The sequence below is a fragment of the Emydura macquarii genome, unplaced genomic scaffold, assembly GCF_026122565.2.
Source record: "Emydura macquarii macquarii isolate MOO-44397 ecotype Brisbane River unplaced genomic scaffold, CSIRO-AGI_Emac_v2 contig_3305, whole genome shotgun sequence".
Classification (NCBI taxonomy): domain Eukaryota; kingdom Metazoa; phylum Chordata; order Testudines; family Chelidae; genus Emydura; species Emydura macquarii.
The window spans coordinates 5,335,894-5,351,166 of record NW_027133442.1 but is presented as its reverse complement, the minus strand read 5'-3'; the positions used below and the strand labels follow the sequence as shown (position 1 = coordinate 5,351,166).

At 48.7% G+C, this 15,273-nt stretch overlaps 1 protein-coding gene across 4 annotated transcripts; it reads right to left on the bottom strand.

Annotated features, from left to right (window-relative positions):
• Window positions 1-4,034: 4,034 nt before the first annotated feature.
• On the bottom strand, window positions 4,035-14,551 carry CST7 (cystatin F). 4 transcript variants are annotated; one of them, XM_067532820.1, is made up of 4 exons: window positions 14,416-14,551; window positions 6,774-6,946; window positions 5,855-5,971; window positions 4,035-5,379 (listed from the first exon to the last, which is right to left on the bottom strand). In XM_067532820.1, the coding sequence occupies exons 1-4, from the start codon at window positions 14,483-14,485 to the stop codon at window positions 5,233-5,235; spliced, it is 507 nt and encodes a 168-aa protein (XP_067388921.1). In that variant the 5' UTR covers window positions 14,486-14,551; the 3' UTR covers window positions 4,035-5,232. The 4 variants fall into 4 exon arrangements, with proteins under 4 accessions (XP_067388921.1, XP_067388922.1, XP_067388923.1 ...); XM_067532821.1 differs by having other exon boundaries at window positions 4,035-5,004; XM_067532822.1 differs by lacking the exon at window positions 14,416-14,551 and adding an exon at window positions 14,277-14,411.
• Between the last annotated feature and the right edge of the window lie 722 nt (window positions 14,552-15,273).

Sequence of the window (15,273 nt, the reverse complement as noted above, 5' to 3'; positions counted from 1 at the left end):
CACATGCACCAGTCCCACGCACCAGACCCCAGACTGTTCATGCATTGTCTGGAGAGACCAGGGATTTAACTCGAATTGTACAAGGGCTTATAAATTACTTCCACGTTCTTCAGCTTGAGGCAGTTAATATTAAACACTAGGTGGTGATGGTGCCATGAAATAAAATGCAAGAGCAGCACAGTTGTTTTGATTTCATCTAGGTTGAATCCTGTACAAATGGAAGCAGAGGGGATACTCAGAAAATGGCTTTGCTATCTGATGTCACAACTGTGCGCATTATTCATTTTGAGTGGGGTTCACTTCCCACAGTGTGAGCTGCTCCTGTCAGAGAAATTCACAGCACAACAAAAACAATATTACAGTAGGCAAACACAAACCTTGATCTTACTGCTACAGATGGACAAGTTCGCAGATTATCATGACAAGCCATGAGAAAATAAGGCTGCTGCCAAACTGCTGCTAAGCAGCTGTTATTTCTTGACTGGTCTGGTGCTGTGTGGGCTTGATTCTTTATTGTGCAGTCAGTCACTTACTACAGTGCAAAGTGGGTTGATGGTGTTTTTGCGCTTTGCACTGTGTTAAATGACTGCACAGTGGAGAATCAGGACCTGGATGTCTCCCAGTGCATTTGCTCATCATGGGTGGACTCAGGCTTGAGTTTGCATGGCAGGACCTTGCACAGAAACCTAACATGTTAAAACGAGGCTTGATCTGATGAGCGGAGGACTCCTTCATTAATCTTTCTGAGGCCAGCATAGAGTATAGGCAATCTTTGCTAGTTGCACGGCTGCTGTTCACACTTTTTTCAGACTTCCTAGGTCTCTTTCTCAGCTGTTACTCAAGACTGGTTTATAGCATATGATTGCTTCATTTTCCTCATGCTTTTCTGTGCTGAAAGACATGGCCATTCCTGTACTTGGTGGGGGGGGGGGAACGTCTATAATCCCAAATCCCTGAAATCCCATCGTCTTCAGCGGCCCTTGGAGCCTGGTGTAGATCATGGAGCAGCTCTTTGCTATTGAGTCGTATCACGTTTGTTTTCTCCCAGCAGGGGTGTAGCTCGCTTATCCACATGGAGCATCCCCCGCATGTCTCCAAGTGGTGGGCAGGTACGTTCCAGCAGTGGTAGAAGTGCTAAAGTACATGGGGTGCAGGCATTTTTACCATGACTCTGTTCAGAGCTTGAGCAACTTGCATTGGGTTCTGCTGCCTTCCCCAATCATCCAACCTCCTGCCTTTGCTGCAGCTCGGGCCAGCTGGGCTGCTGAGGAGATCCAGGCACAGCTGAACATTGCAGTTGAGAAACCCAGCTTTGAGAGCAGGTGTCTAAGTGTCTCGCCAAGCAGAGTCTTACTCGGTCCCACAAGGAGTGCTGGGGAAAGGTGAAAGTTCTCAAGATGCAATGTAACACGGCCCACGCTGCTCAGGTCAGGTCAGGAGAGGGAGGAGAACCTGCCCATTCTGTGGTGAACCAGATGCAATTTCCAGACCTCGCACTTCCACACTACCCAAAATACTGCTCAGCAAAACAGAAGCACTCTGTGTTATGGCACTAGACCATCCGGAGGGGAACCACGCTCTGGCCCCGGCCAAGACCAGGGCTCTGGAGATGCCTGAGCTAATGCACAGGACCTCGTCAGGGAGTCCCAAGCCCTGGAGATGTCATCAGCTGAGCTGGTTCTGGGGGAGGCAGTACAGGGAGACACGGAGCACCAGTTATGTGGTTTTCTACTTGCTTTTTGTACTTGGGGAGGGGAGGGGAGGCTGGGTTTGTGGGCGCCCAGGCTGAGGGATGTTTTTGACACCATAATTGTCGTGAAACAGGCAGAGGCTACCTCCCCCTCTGCCTTTGCAAATACACCCACCTGCCACCCATCAGCCCAAGGGGCAGTTCACCACCACCTCCCACTTTACCTGCTTCAGTTCTCCCAGACTGCCAAGTTCACAAGTTCCCTCCAGGGCAGGCTGAGAGGCCTGCTGCACTTGACTGAGCTATGTGCTAGGTCAGCCCAGTGGGGAATGGACTGTGTGCAGAGGGCACTTAGCACCACTGCTGCCTCACACATTTCCATTGGGAAATTGAAAATCAGCAAAGAAAAAATGTGTCAGTCCAAACCCTCCTTCACCTACTGGGGCACACGCCTCGTGGGAGGTGGCTGAGAGAACAGCAGCCCAGATTGACCCAGAATCTTTATTGCACAGGTGATGATCATTGTTTGGTGGCTGCCTCTCATGTCTTGGAGCTGGTGCAAGGCCGATTTGCCTCCCATCCTGTGCTTTGTCTTTAGAGGTTTTTCCTCAAGTTAATTGTTTGATCCCAAGGGTAAACGACACACATTTGTAGCCAGGAACAAACTTCTGGGGAGTGCCCAGACTAGCTGTAGAAAGATAACTAGCCACTGCCAGAGTGAACTGGCAAACATGAGCTTGATCTAAAAACTCTTGGGAAGACACTCCCCTGCTGCCCTGCCGTGGGTGGGGCTTGACACATCCCTGGAGCAGAGATGTTAGTGACTCTGTATGACTCAAAAGTGTTAAGGAAACTGCATGTAGGGGCCACACTTCACTAGGACCAACATTTGAACATTTCTCTTACTGCAAGGCTTTTATTACACTAACCCGCCATTCCCCTGGCTTGGAAAGATGACCTCTACTGTACCGCTCAGTGTTAGTTTTCTGAGAGGGTGCTCATCTCTGCTTTGATTTTGGGAACAGTGCAATCTATTTCAGCTGACAGATGCTTCTAATTTCACATTACCTCCCTGTAAGTGAATAATGGCAAGCAATTAGTTCCCCAGGGTCACAACAGCTGTAAAGATCTTAAGTTTTTCCTAAAAGAGAGGATTTCCCTGCTGTTTGGGTGGGAGGCTGTGTACTGACACATACACCAGACAATAGCTGCTGGCATGGCAGAATGCTGTGGTGTATAGGCAATGGGCATCCCTTTCCATAGCTTAGGAGCCCTGTGGAGTGAGCCCTGTCTTCTATTGCAGAAGCCACCAGTGCCCTGCCAGAGCAGCAATGTGTGTATATCAGCAGTACCCACGATTATCTGGAACCTGACTGGGCTCTCTCCACAGCATTAGGAATACAAGGCAAAGACACCCCAAATATGTATTAGATTTGAATCAGAAATCTGGCAATGGCATGGGCCATTGCATTTATCTAGACTCAAACAGGTTATTTCTTTAACAAATGAAGCACTAACTCATACTGACAACCCTGAGAGATGAAGCCTTTACTTTCAACTCAGATTACAGGCTGGGGAAAGCTGACAACAGAGATCTTGTTCTACCGCCATGCTTAGCTACACACTTGAGTCTGTGCCACAGACGTGAACTATTTCAGGGTGTTCCTTCTAGGAAACATCTCACACAAGCACACAGGGCTCATTGGGGTTTAACTGAATTGGGAGCAATCGATGATGTCAGCAAGCCAGTCAACGGGAGGAGGAAGTTAGACATCTGTGTGGCTGCAAGAGTGAACGCTAGCCCCCTCCTCCCCAGAGGGCTGCTGGGCATGGACCACCTAGCCCGAGCGCTACCTCCATGCAAAGCACCAGCTAAAGGGAAACAAGCGGAAGACTCCTGTGCAACTACAGATGACCTGCACCTCCTGCTGGGTGTTATCAGGGCTGCACCATGCTCCTGCTCCTGCGAGAAGCCTGGCTGGTGGTCACTTGGGACTGGCTTCGGGTGGGCATCCTGCCACAGGTTTGACGAGAGCTTCGATGGGAGCAGTCCTTTGAACCACCCTAGGGCCAGGCTGCCATGATGTGCCCCTCCCCGTCTCTGCTCAGTCTCCACTGCCATCGTGGGGTGTGCCAGGTCTCATGGGTAGCTGTAGAAGTGGTTGGAGGCAGAGGCCATTGTCAAAGTAGAGCTGTTAGTGGAAGGAGAATGAGTGCCCCAGGGAGGTGTTTGAAAGAAGGAAGAAACTCGCACTAGGGCAGTGGGGTCTTTGTCCCTCTCTTGAGGCTGGTCTATATAAGACAGGAGGCTGCTCTAGCTGGAGGATGTAGGGCTGAGACCCCCCAAAAGGTGTTTAGGCACCTAACTCCCATTGAGTTCAATGGGAGTTAGGCACCTAAATATCTTTGACAGCCTCTGCCTTAGTCCCTTATCTCAGGCATCGGAGACTGATGCTTTCAGTGCACGTGTCTGGGCTCTGACCTTGGCTGATGGCCGAAGGGGTTATGGCCAGTGAACCCCAGGTGAAAAGAGTCTGGGATGAAGGGCTCTCAAGTACCATTTAGAGCTGATTCATTCTCTTAGACCTGAGCTTGAACGCTGGCCATCCAGCCTTAGAGGAGAGGGGAATAACTGGACACTGAACAGAGTGTCGCTTAATCCCCAGCTGCATTAAAAAAAAAAAAAAAATCAAGTAAACACAGTAAAATAAAAGTGAACACGTCTTTATGCAGAACGTCTGACAATTTATTCCTCTTATAATTGCAGGCAGCATTTACCCTACGATCTCTCAGCATATGCATGGACCAGGTTATTGCTCTTAACATATAAACGCTGCCTGTTTTGTGTCACTTCTGTCATACAGCAGCTGAAATCAGAGCTCGCTGACCCCCAGGGTCCATTTAAACTGCATGTAAATGTTTCAATTAACATAGCAAGACTCTAGTTTACTTCCCATCTACCTGGTGGGCCTGTGGTGCTTGGTGAAATGAGGCTGCCATCTACAGGTTAGTTAATTTGTCAAAATGCATCAGCTGGACAGCAATAAACATTAACCGCTTGGTTGGTGAAAAGTCTACCAAAGAGTCACACTTGAAAGTCAGCCATTCATTGGAACAATCCCTTTGCAGCAATTTTTCCTTGGTCTCTGCAGCTCACAGAGAGAGAAAACAGACAGCGCTGAAATCCTCACTGCAAGGCCCTGGTGTCAGGTGCAGCCATCACTGGGGAAGGTGGATCAGTGACAACGAGCGACCAGCACTTGGACTTGCTGTAGCCAGGGGATAGTCCACACCTCAAAATAGCATTTGAACGTCTGCAAGCAGAAGAAAACACATCAGGCTTCCAAATTCAACCGTTGTTGAACTGTTGTCAGCCTTTTACAGGTGCTGCCCCATATTACAGCAGAAAAGAGTTTGGGAAACTCCCTTTCCTTATGGCTAGAGGGGAGATGGGGGGGAGGGTGGACATGACCCCTGAGCCCATGTTGAGAACCTGTGCTCTAAGTGATGGTTAACGTATCCACTGAGGCTGGTTCTTTGCCCTACAAAATGGTCATCAATCTTTCAGCAGAACATGTAGTCAGTATCCTAGAAGGGGTGCAGAATCCTTGCTTGTAGGTTAAGCACGCAGCAATCCTCTCCCCTATTGCTGCTGAAGTCTGTGTACCATGAATGGCTCTCCAGGAGGGCTGGGGAAGAATGTGTATTTCAGAAAATTGTGAATCTGTCCTCCAGGAAACCACCTCCCTACAGATTTTGGGTGGAATTTTCCAGCGAGCTCCCCAGGGGCCCAGCTCTGTCCTACTGAAATCAATGAAAAATCCCCTTTTTAATGGATAAAATACCATGCATTGAAAACTTGTTGACTTGAGTTTTGAGAAGGGAGTGAAACAAATTGCTATTGCTGTATATAACAACTTGAAGTATATGAAAAATGCCAAATGTGCGTAACCTTCCTGGTGCGAGTAGTAGCACTGAAAATCAAAAGTGATGAACAGGCATGTTTGCAGGATGGGGGCCTTCGTAACTATGGTGCAATGCCTGTTGAATCCAATGGAAGGACTCCCATTGACTTCAGGCCCTGTAATCCCATGAACTTTTAAAAACGTAGCTACTAAGCAACCCCAAGGGAGAGAGAGAGAAAAAAAATCAAACTTGTTCTACTTGTTTCAGTTTTTTCTTCTTCTGAAAGTCACAGCTGTCCAAGCTGGAGTGTCCCCTCTTGTCACACACTGTCCGGCCAATTTCCACATTAAGCATGTATTTCAGCCCTCTGACAATCTAGAGGAAGCAGTTTCCAGGTTAGTTAACAGCAGAGAGAAGGGGCAGCGCAGAGAGAAAGGATCAGAGATACCCAAAAGTAGTTGGATTATTGGGCTATTGAACAAGAACCGTGTTCTCAGTCTAAACCAACTGCAGTGTATGTTTTAGGTGTGCCTAACAACGCCCCCGGCAAAATAAACTATTACTCAGAGGCTTTGGGGCTCAGAAGGAACCTGGGATCACGGCCCCATGGTGCTAGGTACTGTACAAACATAGGTAAAAAGCCCTGCCCCAGTGAGCACACAGTCTAAATACAGCATTGAAAAGCAGGTGCTTAGGACAAACTGATCACTGTAATGGGATTGGAGAAATGTCTGCTGGGAACGAGATAGAAAACAGATTTCATTTGCCAACCCTGTGGGATTTGGCCTGTTTTACAGACCAGCACCTTAATCCTTAGGCTTCTTTTACCAATTGCCTTGGAGGGAACTCAGTGCAGCAAGCCTGGCTAATAAACATTGCTTTGTCATCTGCCCGGTGGGGGAAAAAGCCCTTTTTAAAGAGCCAAAACACTTGTAACTATTGATATGAGAATGAGCTATTTCACTGACACACATCTCGTGCAAGGTCTGAGGGGTCAGCTCCATGCCTGAAGGCAGCATAGCTACATTGACTGGAGCAACTTACAGATGCTGAGCAGGGAATACGAATGCTCCAGCTTGTATTGGCAAGAGAAGAAGAAAAACTCCTTACTTTTAGCTTATTTTGGCTGAGTCAGAAGCATTTCCTATATGGATTGTAATAATCAAGCTGTGCTTACCTGCACCATTGCTTTGTTTATATGAGACTCTTTGAAGAGAAAGAGGTCGTTTGAGCTGTTGTTATAGCGATAAACCCCAAATCGAGCGGCTCTGCGAACTCCGGGGTCATTGGTGTCCATGGGCATGGGAAATCCAGGTCTAGTGGTTGAATTCGGCTTCTGCATGTAGAGAACTAGAACACCACAAACACTCCATCACAAACGCTATTCAGGGCCAGAGAACGCAGGGCGGCTCCAGGTTAGCACGACTCTGCCACTATTCCAGCGTGACATCTGTGCCCTCAGATTTAGCTCAACCTTCCCTTAAGGAGCACTTTTCTTGTCCCTTGACCCATGTCCTTCACAAGGGCTCAGGGCTTCTCTGCTGAGAATCCCCCCTCGTCTGCACCCGTGCAACAGGAGCTCAACGAAGAGGTTCAGGGACACTAAAGGTAGCTCCACCGAGGTCAGTGGCAACATTTGTGTTGGCTTGACTGGGCCAGGTCTGGAGGTGCACAAAATAGAGAGCACCCAGACTCCCCACCCACCTTATACGGTCTGCCAGATAACTTAGAAAGAGCATGCCTCTTTTTGACGTGTTCTGGTGGCTTTCTGGGGCTCTGATTCCACTTGGTCCTTTCAGTGTGAGATGAGAGAGTCCCTGTCCCATATCGCTTACAAAGGAAAGATGAGCCTTGCCATGCACAGATGGGAAACTGAAGCACAGAGGAACTAAGTGACTTGCCCAAGATCAACTCCTGGCTGAGCTGGGAATAGAACCCAGCCAGTTCAGGTTAATGCACGGGTCCACGGGACCCATGCCCAGCAGCCCCAGCCAATTTGGAGGCCACCAGCAGGAGTGCCGGAACCTGTGTAGAAGTGGGGGGGCACCGGCGCTGGATCTGTGGGCCCTTCCTCTGCGCCTCCTCTTCCTGCTGAAGCCCCACCCCCTGGCCAGGCCAGAAGCCAGAGCTGGACAGCGGTAAGAGCCACCCGAGGAGCCCAGCACCTTCCACCTGCCCTGGGCGGGGGAGGGGCTGGGGTGCCCGAAAGCAGTATCTGGACTGTGAACCTGCTCCCCCCGGAGCATGTCACCCAGGGCAGATGGAGGGTCTGGGGATCCCCACAGCTCCTCCATCCCCCAGCCCCTCAGTTCTGGCACTTCTGGGGGCCCAAATGCTCTCTGTGCCCAGGGCCCCAATAAATCTTAATCTGCCTGTGAACCCAGTTCTCCTGAGTCCCACTCCAATGTCTTATCCACAAGTCTCCTGCCCCTCCATCCCCTTTCCCTGTCCATGTTCGCCCTTGTTTCCTTCTGCCCGTTCTGTGTACGGTTTTTTGGCCACCTGGTTTTGTGGCTCCTGTTACCCACTCACCACTGGTACATGGGATGGGGGCAGCTGAGTCCACGGATGGCCCCCTCGGGCCGAGACGCTCAGGATTTTGCAGCCTCATAGAGGGTCACAGTAGCAAGAGAAGAGCTGCTCGGCTCTGTGGGTTGCTTCTGGAGCCTGCCGTCCAAGAGGCACGAGCCACTCCCATGACGATAGGGGGTGAATTAGTAGCAGAAATGGAAGGAGAGGGACCTTGGAGGAGGCACCTACAGCTTTCCCCCCACCTCAGGAGCTCTGCAGCTTTCCTCACACCTGCTCTTCTCCTCTGCCATGTGCCCCTCTAGACTAGTCCATGTGGCCTGACCCTCAATAATGGGGAAGGCTGGATTAAGTGAAACACTGCCCATTACAGGGTGGAAGGAGAGAAGCCGACCGCGTGAGAGGGCGAGGAGCGAAGGGAAATGTCTGTTTGCTGACATACGTTAGATCCGTTCACTGGAAGAGCAGAGATGTGTTTTGACGGGACACTTCTACGCTAGACTCTCAAGCTCATTTGAAATTGAAGTCATGCTGTATTTGGAGTACAGAGCTTGGGTGGTTAATGGGTATCCTGGCTACCCTGGGAAGATGAGGTTAGAAAGCTCTCTGCTGCAGCCTCTGGCTCTCAGAGTCATTTCAAACATTTTCTGGCATATGACACGCCTGTCCTAGCTCGCCGTTTGCCTGGGAGAGGATAAAATACAAAGCCATAACAAAAAAGGAGCACGATTCTCATTCTGGCAACATGAGCTGGATCATCCACTTTGGATTTGCTCTTCGGAGTGCTCATCTCCTGGCTCCGGTGTAAAAGCCTGTGGAGATTCTGCAAACTATCCTGCCATTCGCAAACACCCTGCAGCCTTGCTTGCCCCTCGCCAGAGAGCTACGTTCATCCCTGGTATCACAGCTACAGCAGGAAGTCCTTCAACCGGCTATATTCAAAGTGCCTTTCTAAGCAGGTCCCTTTATGCCTAGGTATTGGAGGTCGCAGGGTGTGGATCATCATTACCTGCATCTCTCTACTCGGCCCACCACCTTCATAGTTATTACAATGCACTTTTTAGTACTTGAATAAAGACTTGTGTGCGTGATGAGCTATCTAGGGTAATTAGTGCAAAGCCTTGCCCAGAAGAGAATTAATGAGATAGCTTGATCATGTCTCTGTCTAAAGCCAGGAAAAACTTTCTTTCCTGAGCCTGCTATATTGTAGCTGCTGGCTGAAAGGTGCTATTTCATCATACTTGGTTTCTAGAAACTTATGAAAATCCCACTTCGCTCAATGTTCAAGACACTTATCTAGCTCAGGACTATGGTGTCCCTGTGGATTCAATGGGAGGGTTCTCTTTTTGGAGCAATTTTAGAGGCATTTACACTTGATAGTATCCATTGTTCAAAACAGATGGATGTGTGCACGTGAGTGAGAGGTTATTGTACAAATAAACTAGTTCAACTCACTGCTGAAGCAGCCTTTATGATAAATGTTAGTTTTGCAGATACATTCTTTCTAAAACATGGGGAAATACAACATTTTCTGGTTGTTTGCCAAAGCTCCTGAGAGTTTTGTAGCATGAGCAAGGGGGAGAGAAAGAAATTAAGGGCCAGATCCTTAACTGGTGTAAATCACTACAATTCAATTGATCTGGCCCTGTAAGTTTCTCACACATACAGCTTGTGCTGATTTACTGTAAAAATGAAGTCAGTCTCTTCCAACTTATCTTCACACCTAAGTCTCTTACCAGCACCAAGCCACAGAGCAAAATAATGTTATTAAAACTGTTTACACTGAGAACACAATTAGATCATGTCATTGTGAAGCATAACAGACAATGCATGTGAAGTGAACATGCACTAGTTAAAATGCACATAAAATTCACACAAAAGAGGGGATGCCGAATTCCCCTTGGAGATCTGCCTCCCCAGCTCTTAAGATTCTTTGCACAAGTTAACCCCCCCTCCCTGCCCCCTTCCAGATGAGCAGGAGTTTATGCTGTTGATGGGGACAAAAAAAAAAGCAAGTCATTTTTGCTGGTGCTCAAGATATGAAACAAGCATGAAGCCATCTGAGTTATGAGCAGACCAAACTTTTATTAAAAAGGATGAAAACTAAAACTCCACCTTTTTGCTACACCTCATAACTAATGGAGGATTTGTCCAGTTAGCCCCAGTGCCCCCTTAGGAGAATATTTCTCAGCTGCCACCAGCCACCTACCCAGCCTGCACCCAGCTGTTCAAATTTGGGAAGAACTGGAAAAGGAAAGCATGTAGCAGGAAAAGAAATCCAGTTTCAAATGGAAACCGATTTACAACCTAAGGCTCCAGCCTTGGAAGTATCTCACAGGAGTCACTCTACATGTCTGAGTAAAGTGAACACAGTGTAAGTATTTGCAGGGTTAAGTCCTTAACTCTGAAGCTGCTGCTGCAGCTCTGTAACACATATGAAAATAAGAGTAATCTCACCTTCACCCAGTAGAAGGATGTATCTATCCCAGGGGACTTGATAACTCCCAGTAGAATAGTATTGGAACACCTCATAGTTGTTACTGTGCTTACCCTCACGACCACCTTGTGAGTGCAGACAGTGCATCAACCCATGTTTATAGATAGGGAGCTGAGGCAGAGGGCAGCTAAGTGACACAGGAAAGCTGCTTGGCAGAGCAGGGACTAGAACTCCCGTCTGCCAAGACTTAGCGCACACCCTAACCACTAGACCATACTTCTTTCCCTTCAGAGTATTAAGGCAGCAGTGCACCTGCACAGCATTAACTAGCACCACCAATGGATTCTGTGAATTAGCTGCCCCCAGAGTCGTCCTTTCTAGGCCACTGGCTAAGGCAGGATGCCAGAGCAAAGAGCTGATCTGTTTTGGCAAAACTTTACTGGCCGTTGGTTGCTGCGACAGTTATTTGGAAAGTTCTAGATGGTAAAACTGATGGTGCTCAAGGCTGACGTAGATATTAGCCCTCTGTAGGAGGAACTGATAACCTCTTCCTTTTGCTCACAGCCAGAGACCCCATTGTGGCTTAACGCTCACTGACACCTATTGAGTCACAGCAGCTTGTAACAGTGGTGAAACAGCTCCCTGCCTAGCTAAGCAATCACATGAGAGGCACATGAAGACCTTGAAACATCCTGCATTGAAAGGGGAGGCCAGTGTCAGGACAAGCCTCTGCAATTTGACTCTAGCGTCTAACGGATCAGCTCGGACTGATTTCTGATGAAGGAAGGATGCCCAGATGCAATGGGCATGTTAGGAACACATAAGTAACCTTGGTACGTGGGGGAAAGATTGTATCTTCGTATGATTCAACGGCGATTTTTACTAAAAGCTTACAGTTTGCCAGCGGGGTGGGGGGAGCAAACCTCAAGCAGACTGATTCTGACCTGGTCTCTTGGGAGTCTCCCTAGAGCAGGCTGCAGCAGAAATATTACAGGCTGGCATGTATGACGTATATATCTCAGCTCAAGGTGCAGGGCAACAGCAGAGTTCTTTGCACTGAATAATTGTTATAATCAGCCCTAGCTCTTATCCACAGATTTCATCCATAGATTTCAAAGCATGTCACAAAGGAGGTCAGTATCATTAGCCCCACTTTACAGATGGGCAAGTCATGACACTGCCCTCTGCCTCAGTTTCCCCAAGGTCACCCTGCAGGCCACTTATTCCATCTGATCCAGTTTGCCCAGCCCAAATCCTAAAGCCCATAACTCACATCAAGAAACTCAGCCATAGCTCTGATTCCCCAACCACAATCTTTCTGGCAAGCTCTGTCCCAGCCTGACATACAGAGTCTGATTTTCCTCTCTCGTGCACAGAGGCGGCATATGCGTGACCGAAATCCTCCAGCTGAGCTGGATTGTCCATCAATGCACGACCGATGTGAGAGGAAGATCAGCTGTGTTTCCTAAAATACCAAGTCACAGGTCAGAGGCAGCATTGCCCAATGGTTAGGGTGCTAGGCCAGGGCTCCGGAGACCCCATTTTCAGTCTCTGCTATGCCACAGATTCTCTGGTGGACCTTGAGGCCAGTGCATGTGGTTAGTCTCTCTGAGCCTCAGATTCCCCTCTGGAAAAGGGGAATAAGAAGTTTCTGCACCTTCCAGGGGTTTTGTGAGGTGCTGCTCACATACTAAGGTAGCCAGAGTCAGAGAAGTGACAGGGCCTTGTATTTTCATTGACTGCAGCGCAGTTGGAATTTAGCCAACAAGCCCAGGTCTTGATAGTTTCGCTGCATCGCCACCCTTGGTCTGTTCAGCCCCGTAGCTACGAACTCACTGGAACAGGCCCCACCGCAGCGTGACTGGAAAGGTGACAGCCTTACTTCTGGCCATCGGGGGAAAGTGCTGTTCCAGGCTCACCTGTCCTGGGCAGGGGCATCGTTTTGGAAAAACTCCGGGGGGAGGGGACAAAGTGGAGTTAGTGTCTAGAACCTTATAGGTGAGAACATTGCACCCTGCAAAGCTGTGGTGGGGGCAGGGGAGCATGGAAGACACTCAGGCCTATGAGAAGTCAGCGGGGGAAGGGCAACTGGCCTCCTTCCTCCAAAGCAAATGACACCTCTGGTGCTGGACTTGTTCTAGCCATGTGGGTGACTGCAGCAGTGAGAAAAATGACTGTCTGGCTGGAGCGAATTAACTGTTCTAGGCTCTCGCCACACTTCTCCCCCGGCGAGAGGAACAAAGAACAAACTCGGCACAAATCAGATACTGCAGTGATGAGCACAGACTACATAGGATAAAACAGACACTGCCACTTTACAGATGGTTGCCCCACCGGGGCAATCTGATGCGTGTATTCAATCTCCATCTTCTCTCCATGGCAGCTTTTGCTTCACAGATGGGAGAGCAGGAAGAGAGTGAATGTGTCTTGCCTTCCTCAGTCCTTACCCCCTAAACACCCATTGTTCAAAGATGAAGAGAGGCTCAAAAGCTAGAGGGTGTGAGCGGTAAAGTCTCCACCTTTAAACACAACCATCCCCTTCTAAGCCCTGGACGTACGTTCTTATAGAGATGGGCTAGATTCTAAGGGGCAGATCGGGTGCCTCGAAATGGCTTTAAGTATCCTTGTGCTCTCCATATTCAGGGATGGTGTGGGCCTTGTCCTCCATGGTAAGTTAAAGCAACCCTGGGGCTACCCTGAGTTGTGCTGTCCCCCCCACAGGCCCTGAGAAGCACTGAAAAGGGGTGCAGTGCTTTCCAGGCTCACACCCCAGGAGCAGGGCCTCCCTCTGTACAGAGGTGAGCCTTAGGGGCTGTTCCTACACACGGAGAATCAGGCCATTGGATCCTTGCACCCAAACATCAGGCCTCATAAAAGTCAGATTCAAGTTCTGCAGCTGAGGCCCATTTGTGTTTTCTTATTTAGGGGAGTGAGGCTGGTCTATGAAACTAAGCCTACCAAGCTTTGTTTGTGCACTGGTGACAAGAACAGAGATGCAAACAGAGATAGATATTAAATGTGTTCCCCGCGGGGGAAGATGTGGACAGAGGTAAGAAGAGCCCAGTTTTCAGCATTCCCCAGTCACTTGGAGGAACACGGCCACGTTTTATTCAGACGCTTAAGCAGAAGCACACCTCCGCACAGCCTCTTCAACCCCAGAAGGAAGCCACAGCTGAAGCAGAGACTATCACTTCATCTAGCAATGTGTTACCAGAAACCATAGGTGCTCCGGTCGCCTTTTCTCTGCATTAGTATCAAAATAAAAATAAAAGCCCTAAAAGACAGAGCTCTTTTGAAGTTACCACTCTAAAGGTTTAAGGCTAGCCGTAATCAAAAGAGTTTCCTGGCTCAGCAGAGTATGCAACCAGCCAAAGAAATGCTTCATTAGAGTCTGCTAATCATTCCACTGCCAGCCTGCACTTAGCACTCCAATTGTTACATGCAATCTTTAGAGTTAATCATCAAGGTCATGGAGAGTTTAGACTCTGGCATAAATTAAAATCACAAATTGACTTTAGAATTATTAGAATGTTGAAAATAGGCCTCATTTTACAAATCTACCTCTGCCCACTTCTTCCCCAGGGAGCAACACATTTAATGTGTCTGTCTCTCTGTTCTTGTCACCCGTGCACAGGCCTCCCCAGATCACACTCTTTGACACAGCTAGAGAAATTCCATGGAGCAGTTGAAGTTACATATGTAAACATAACCCACCTGCACTCAGACAATAGCTGCAACACACTGGAGTTCAAAAAGACAGATGTGGCTTGCAGATGTTACTTACACAGACATGTACCTGCCCACACAAGGTCTGCAACCCTTAAAAAAGATTGAGGTTATTTTCAGATCTTACCATTAAAGGTCCTGGCTAAGTCCCACAGGCTTAAATAGCAAAACACAGCCAAGCCCCAGCCAAAGCTCATTGCTACCAGCTTAGCAGAGATGGAAGAGTATTTCAATCAGAAAACTAGCTGCTGCCCCCAGGGAGGAAGATCTGCCTGTCTAAGAGCTCCCTATTGGCTGCTGGAGGAACACACACACAAACACACACACACAAATTGACCACAGCTCTATCATTAACTTTTATCTCCTGCTGATGCCTTGACACTTTGAATGGTAATTATTGAGCTGTTTTGGTGAATCCTCCGCTGCATGGCTATACTCGCAGGGTGACGGGTGGTTACTTTGCACCTTCGCCTGGTTCAAATGCACACAGGGTATAAACCCTATGTCTATGTGAGCATATTGAAAAAGAAAAGCAGCTCTCCATGTCTCAGGGGAAATGGAGAGCAGATGGGGCAGGAATTGACACAGTGTTCTGAGTCCCCTCACACAGAACTGAGCCAGCAGCAGGAGACCTGCAGCTCCTGAGAAGGGAGTATGGAGTCCCTCACGTTCATTGGGGTGTCCAGGGAGCTGGAAGCGGGCTAAGGCATAGAGGAAGTAGGCAGCCTGCCAGGCGTTGTGAGGGAAGGGGACAGTGATGGGAAATGAGTTAACTGGGCACTTCTCAGCTGACAGCCCATAGAATTGGGGCCTTAAGGTTCTGGGGATTGTCCCCAATGTCAGTTCATAATATTGTTCCCATCCTGCAAGGTACTCCATTCCAAGGCCTGCTGATTTAGGGTAAGTTTTGGGAGCAGGGGGGCAATGGAATGTTATCCATTTTATCACAAATATCATGATGTGTGGTGTTTTCCTTAAAGCCCCA

Bases quoted from the DNA above. Each gene is read 5' to 3' on its own strand.
- CST7 (XM_067532820.1), bottom strand. From the start codon at position 14,485: ATGAGCTTTGGCTGGGGCTTGGCTGTGTTTTGCTATTTAAGCCTGTGG. The intron at 6,947-14,415 runs GTAAGATCTGAA...GTGGTGTTCTAG, and splicing joins CTTAGCCAGGACCTTTAATG to TTCTCTACATGCAGAAGCCG. The intron at 5,972-6,773 runs GTAAGCACAGCT...TGCTTCCTCTAG, and splicing joins TAAACAAAGCAATGGTGCAG to ATTGTCAGAGGGCTGAAATA.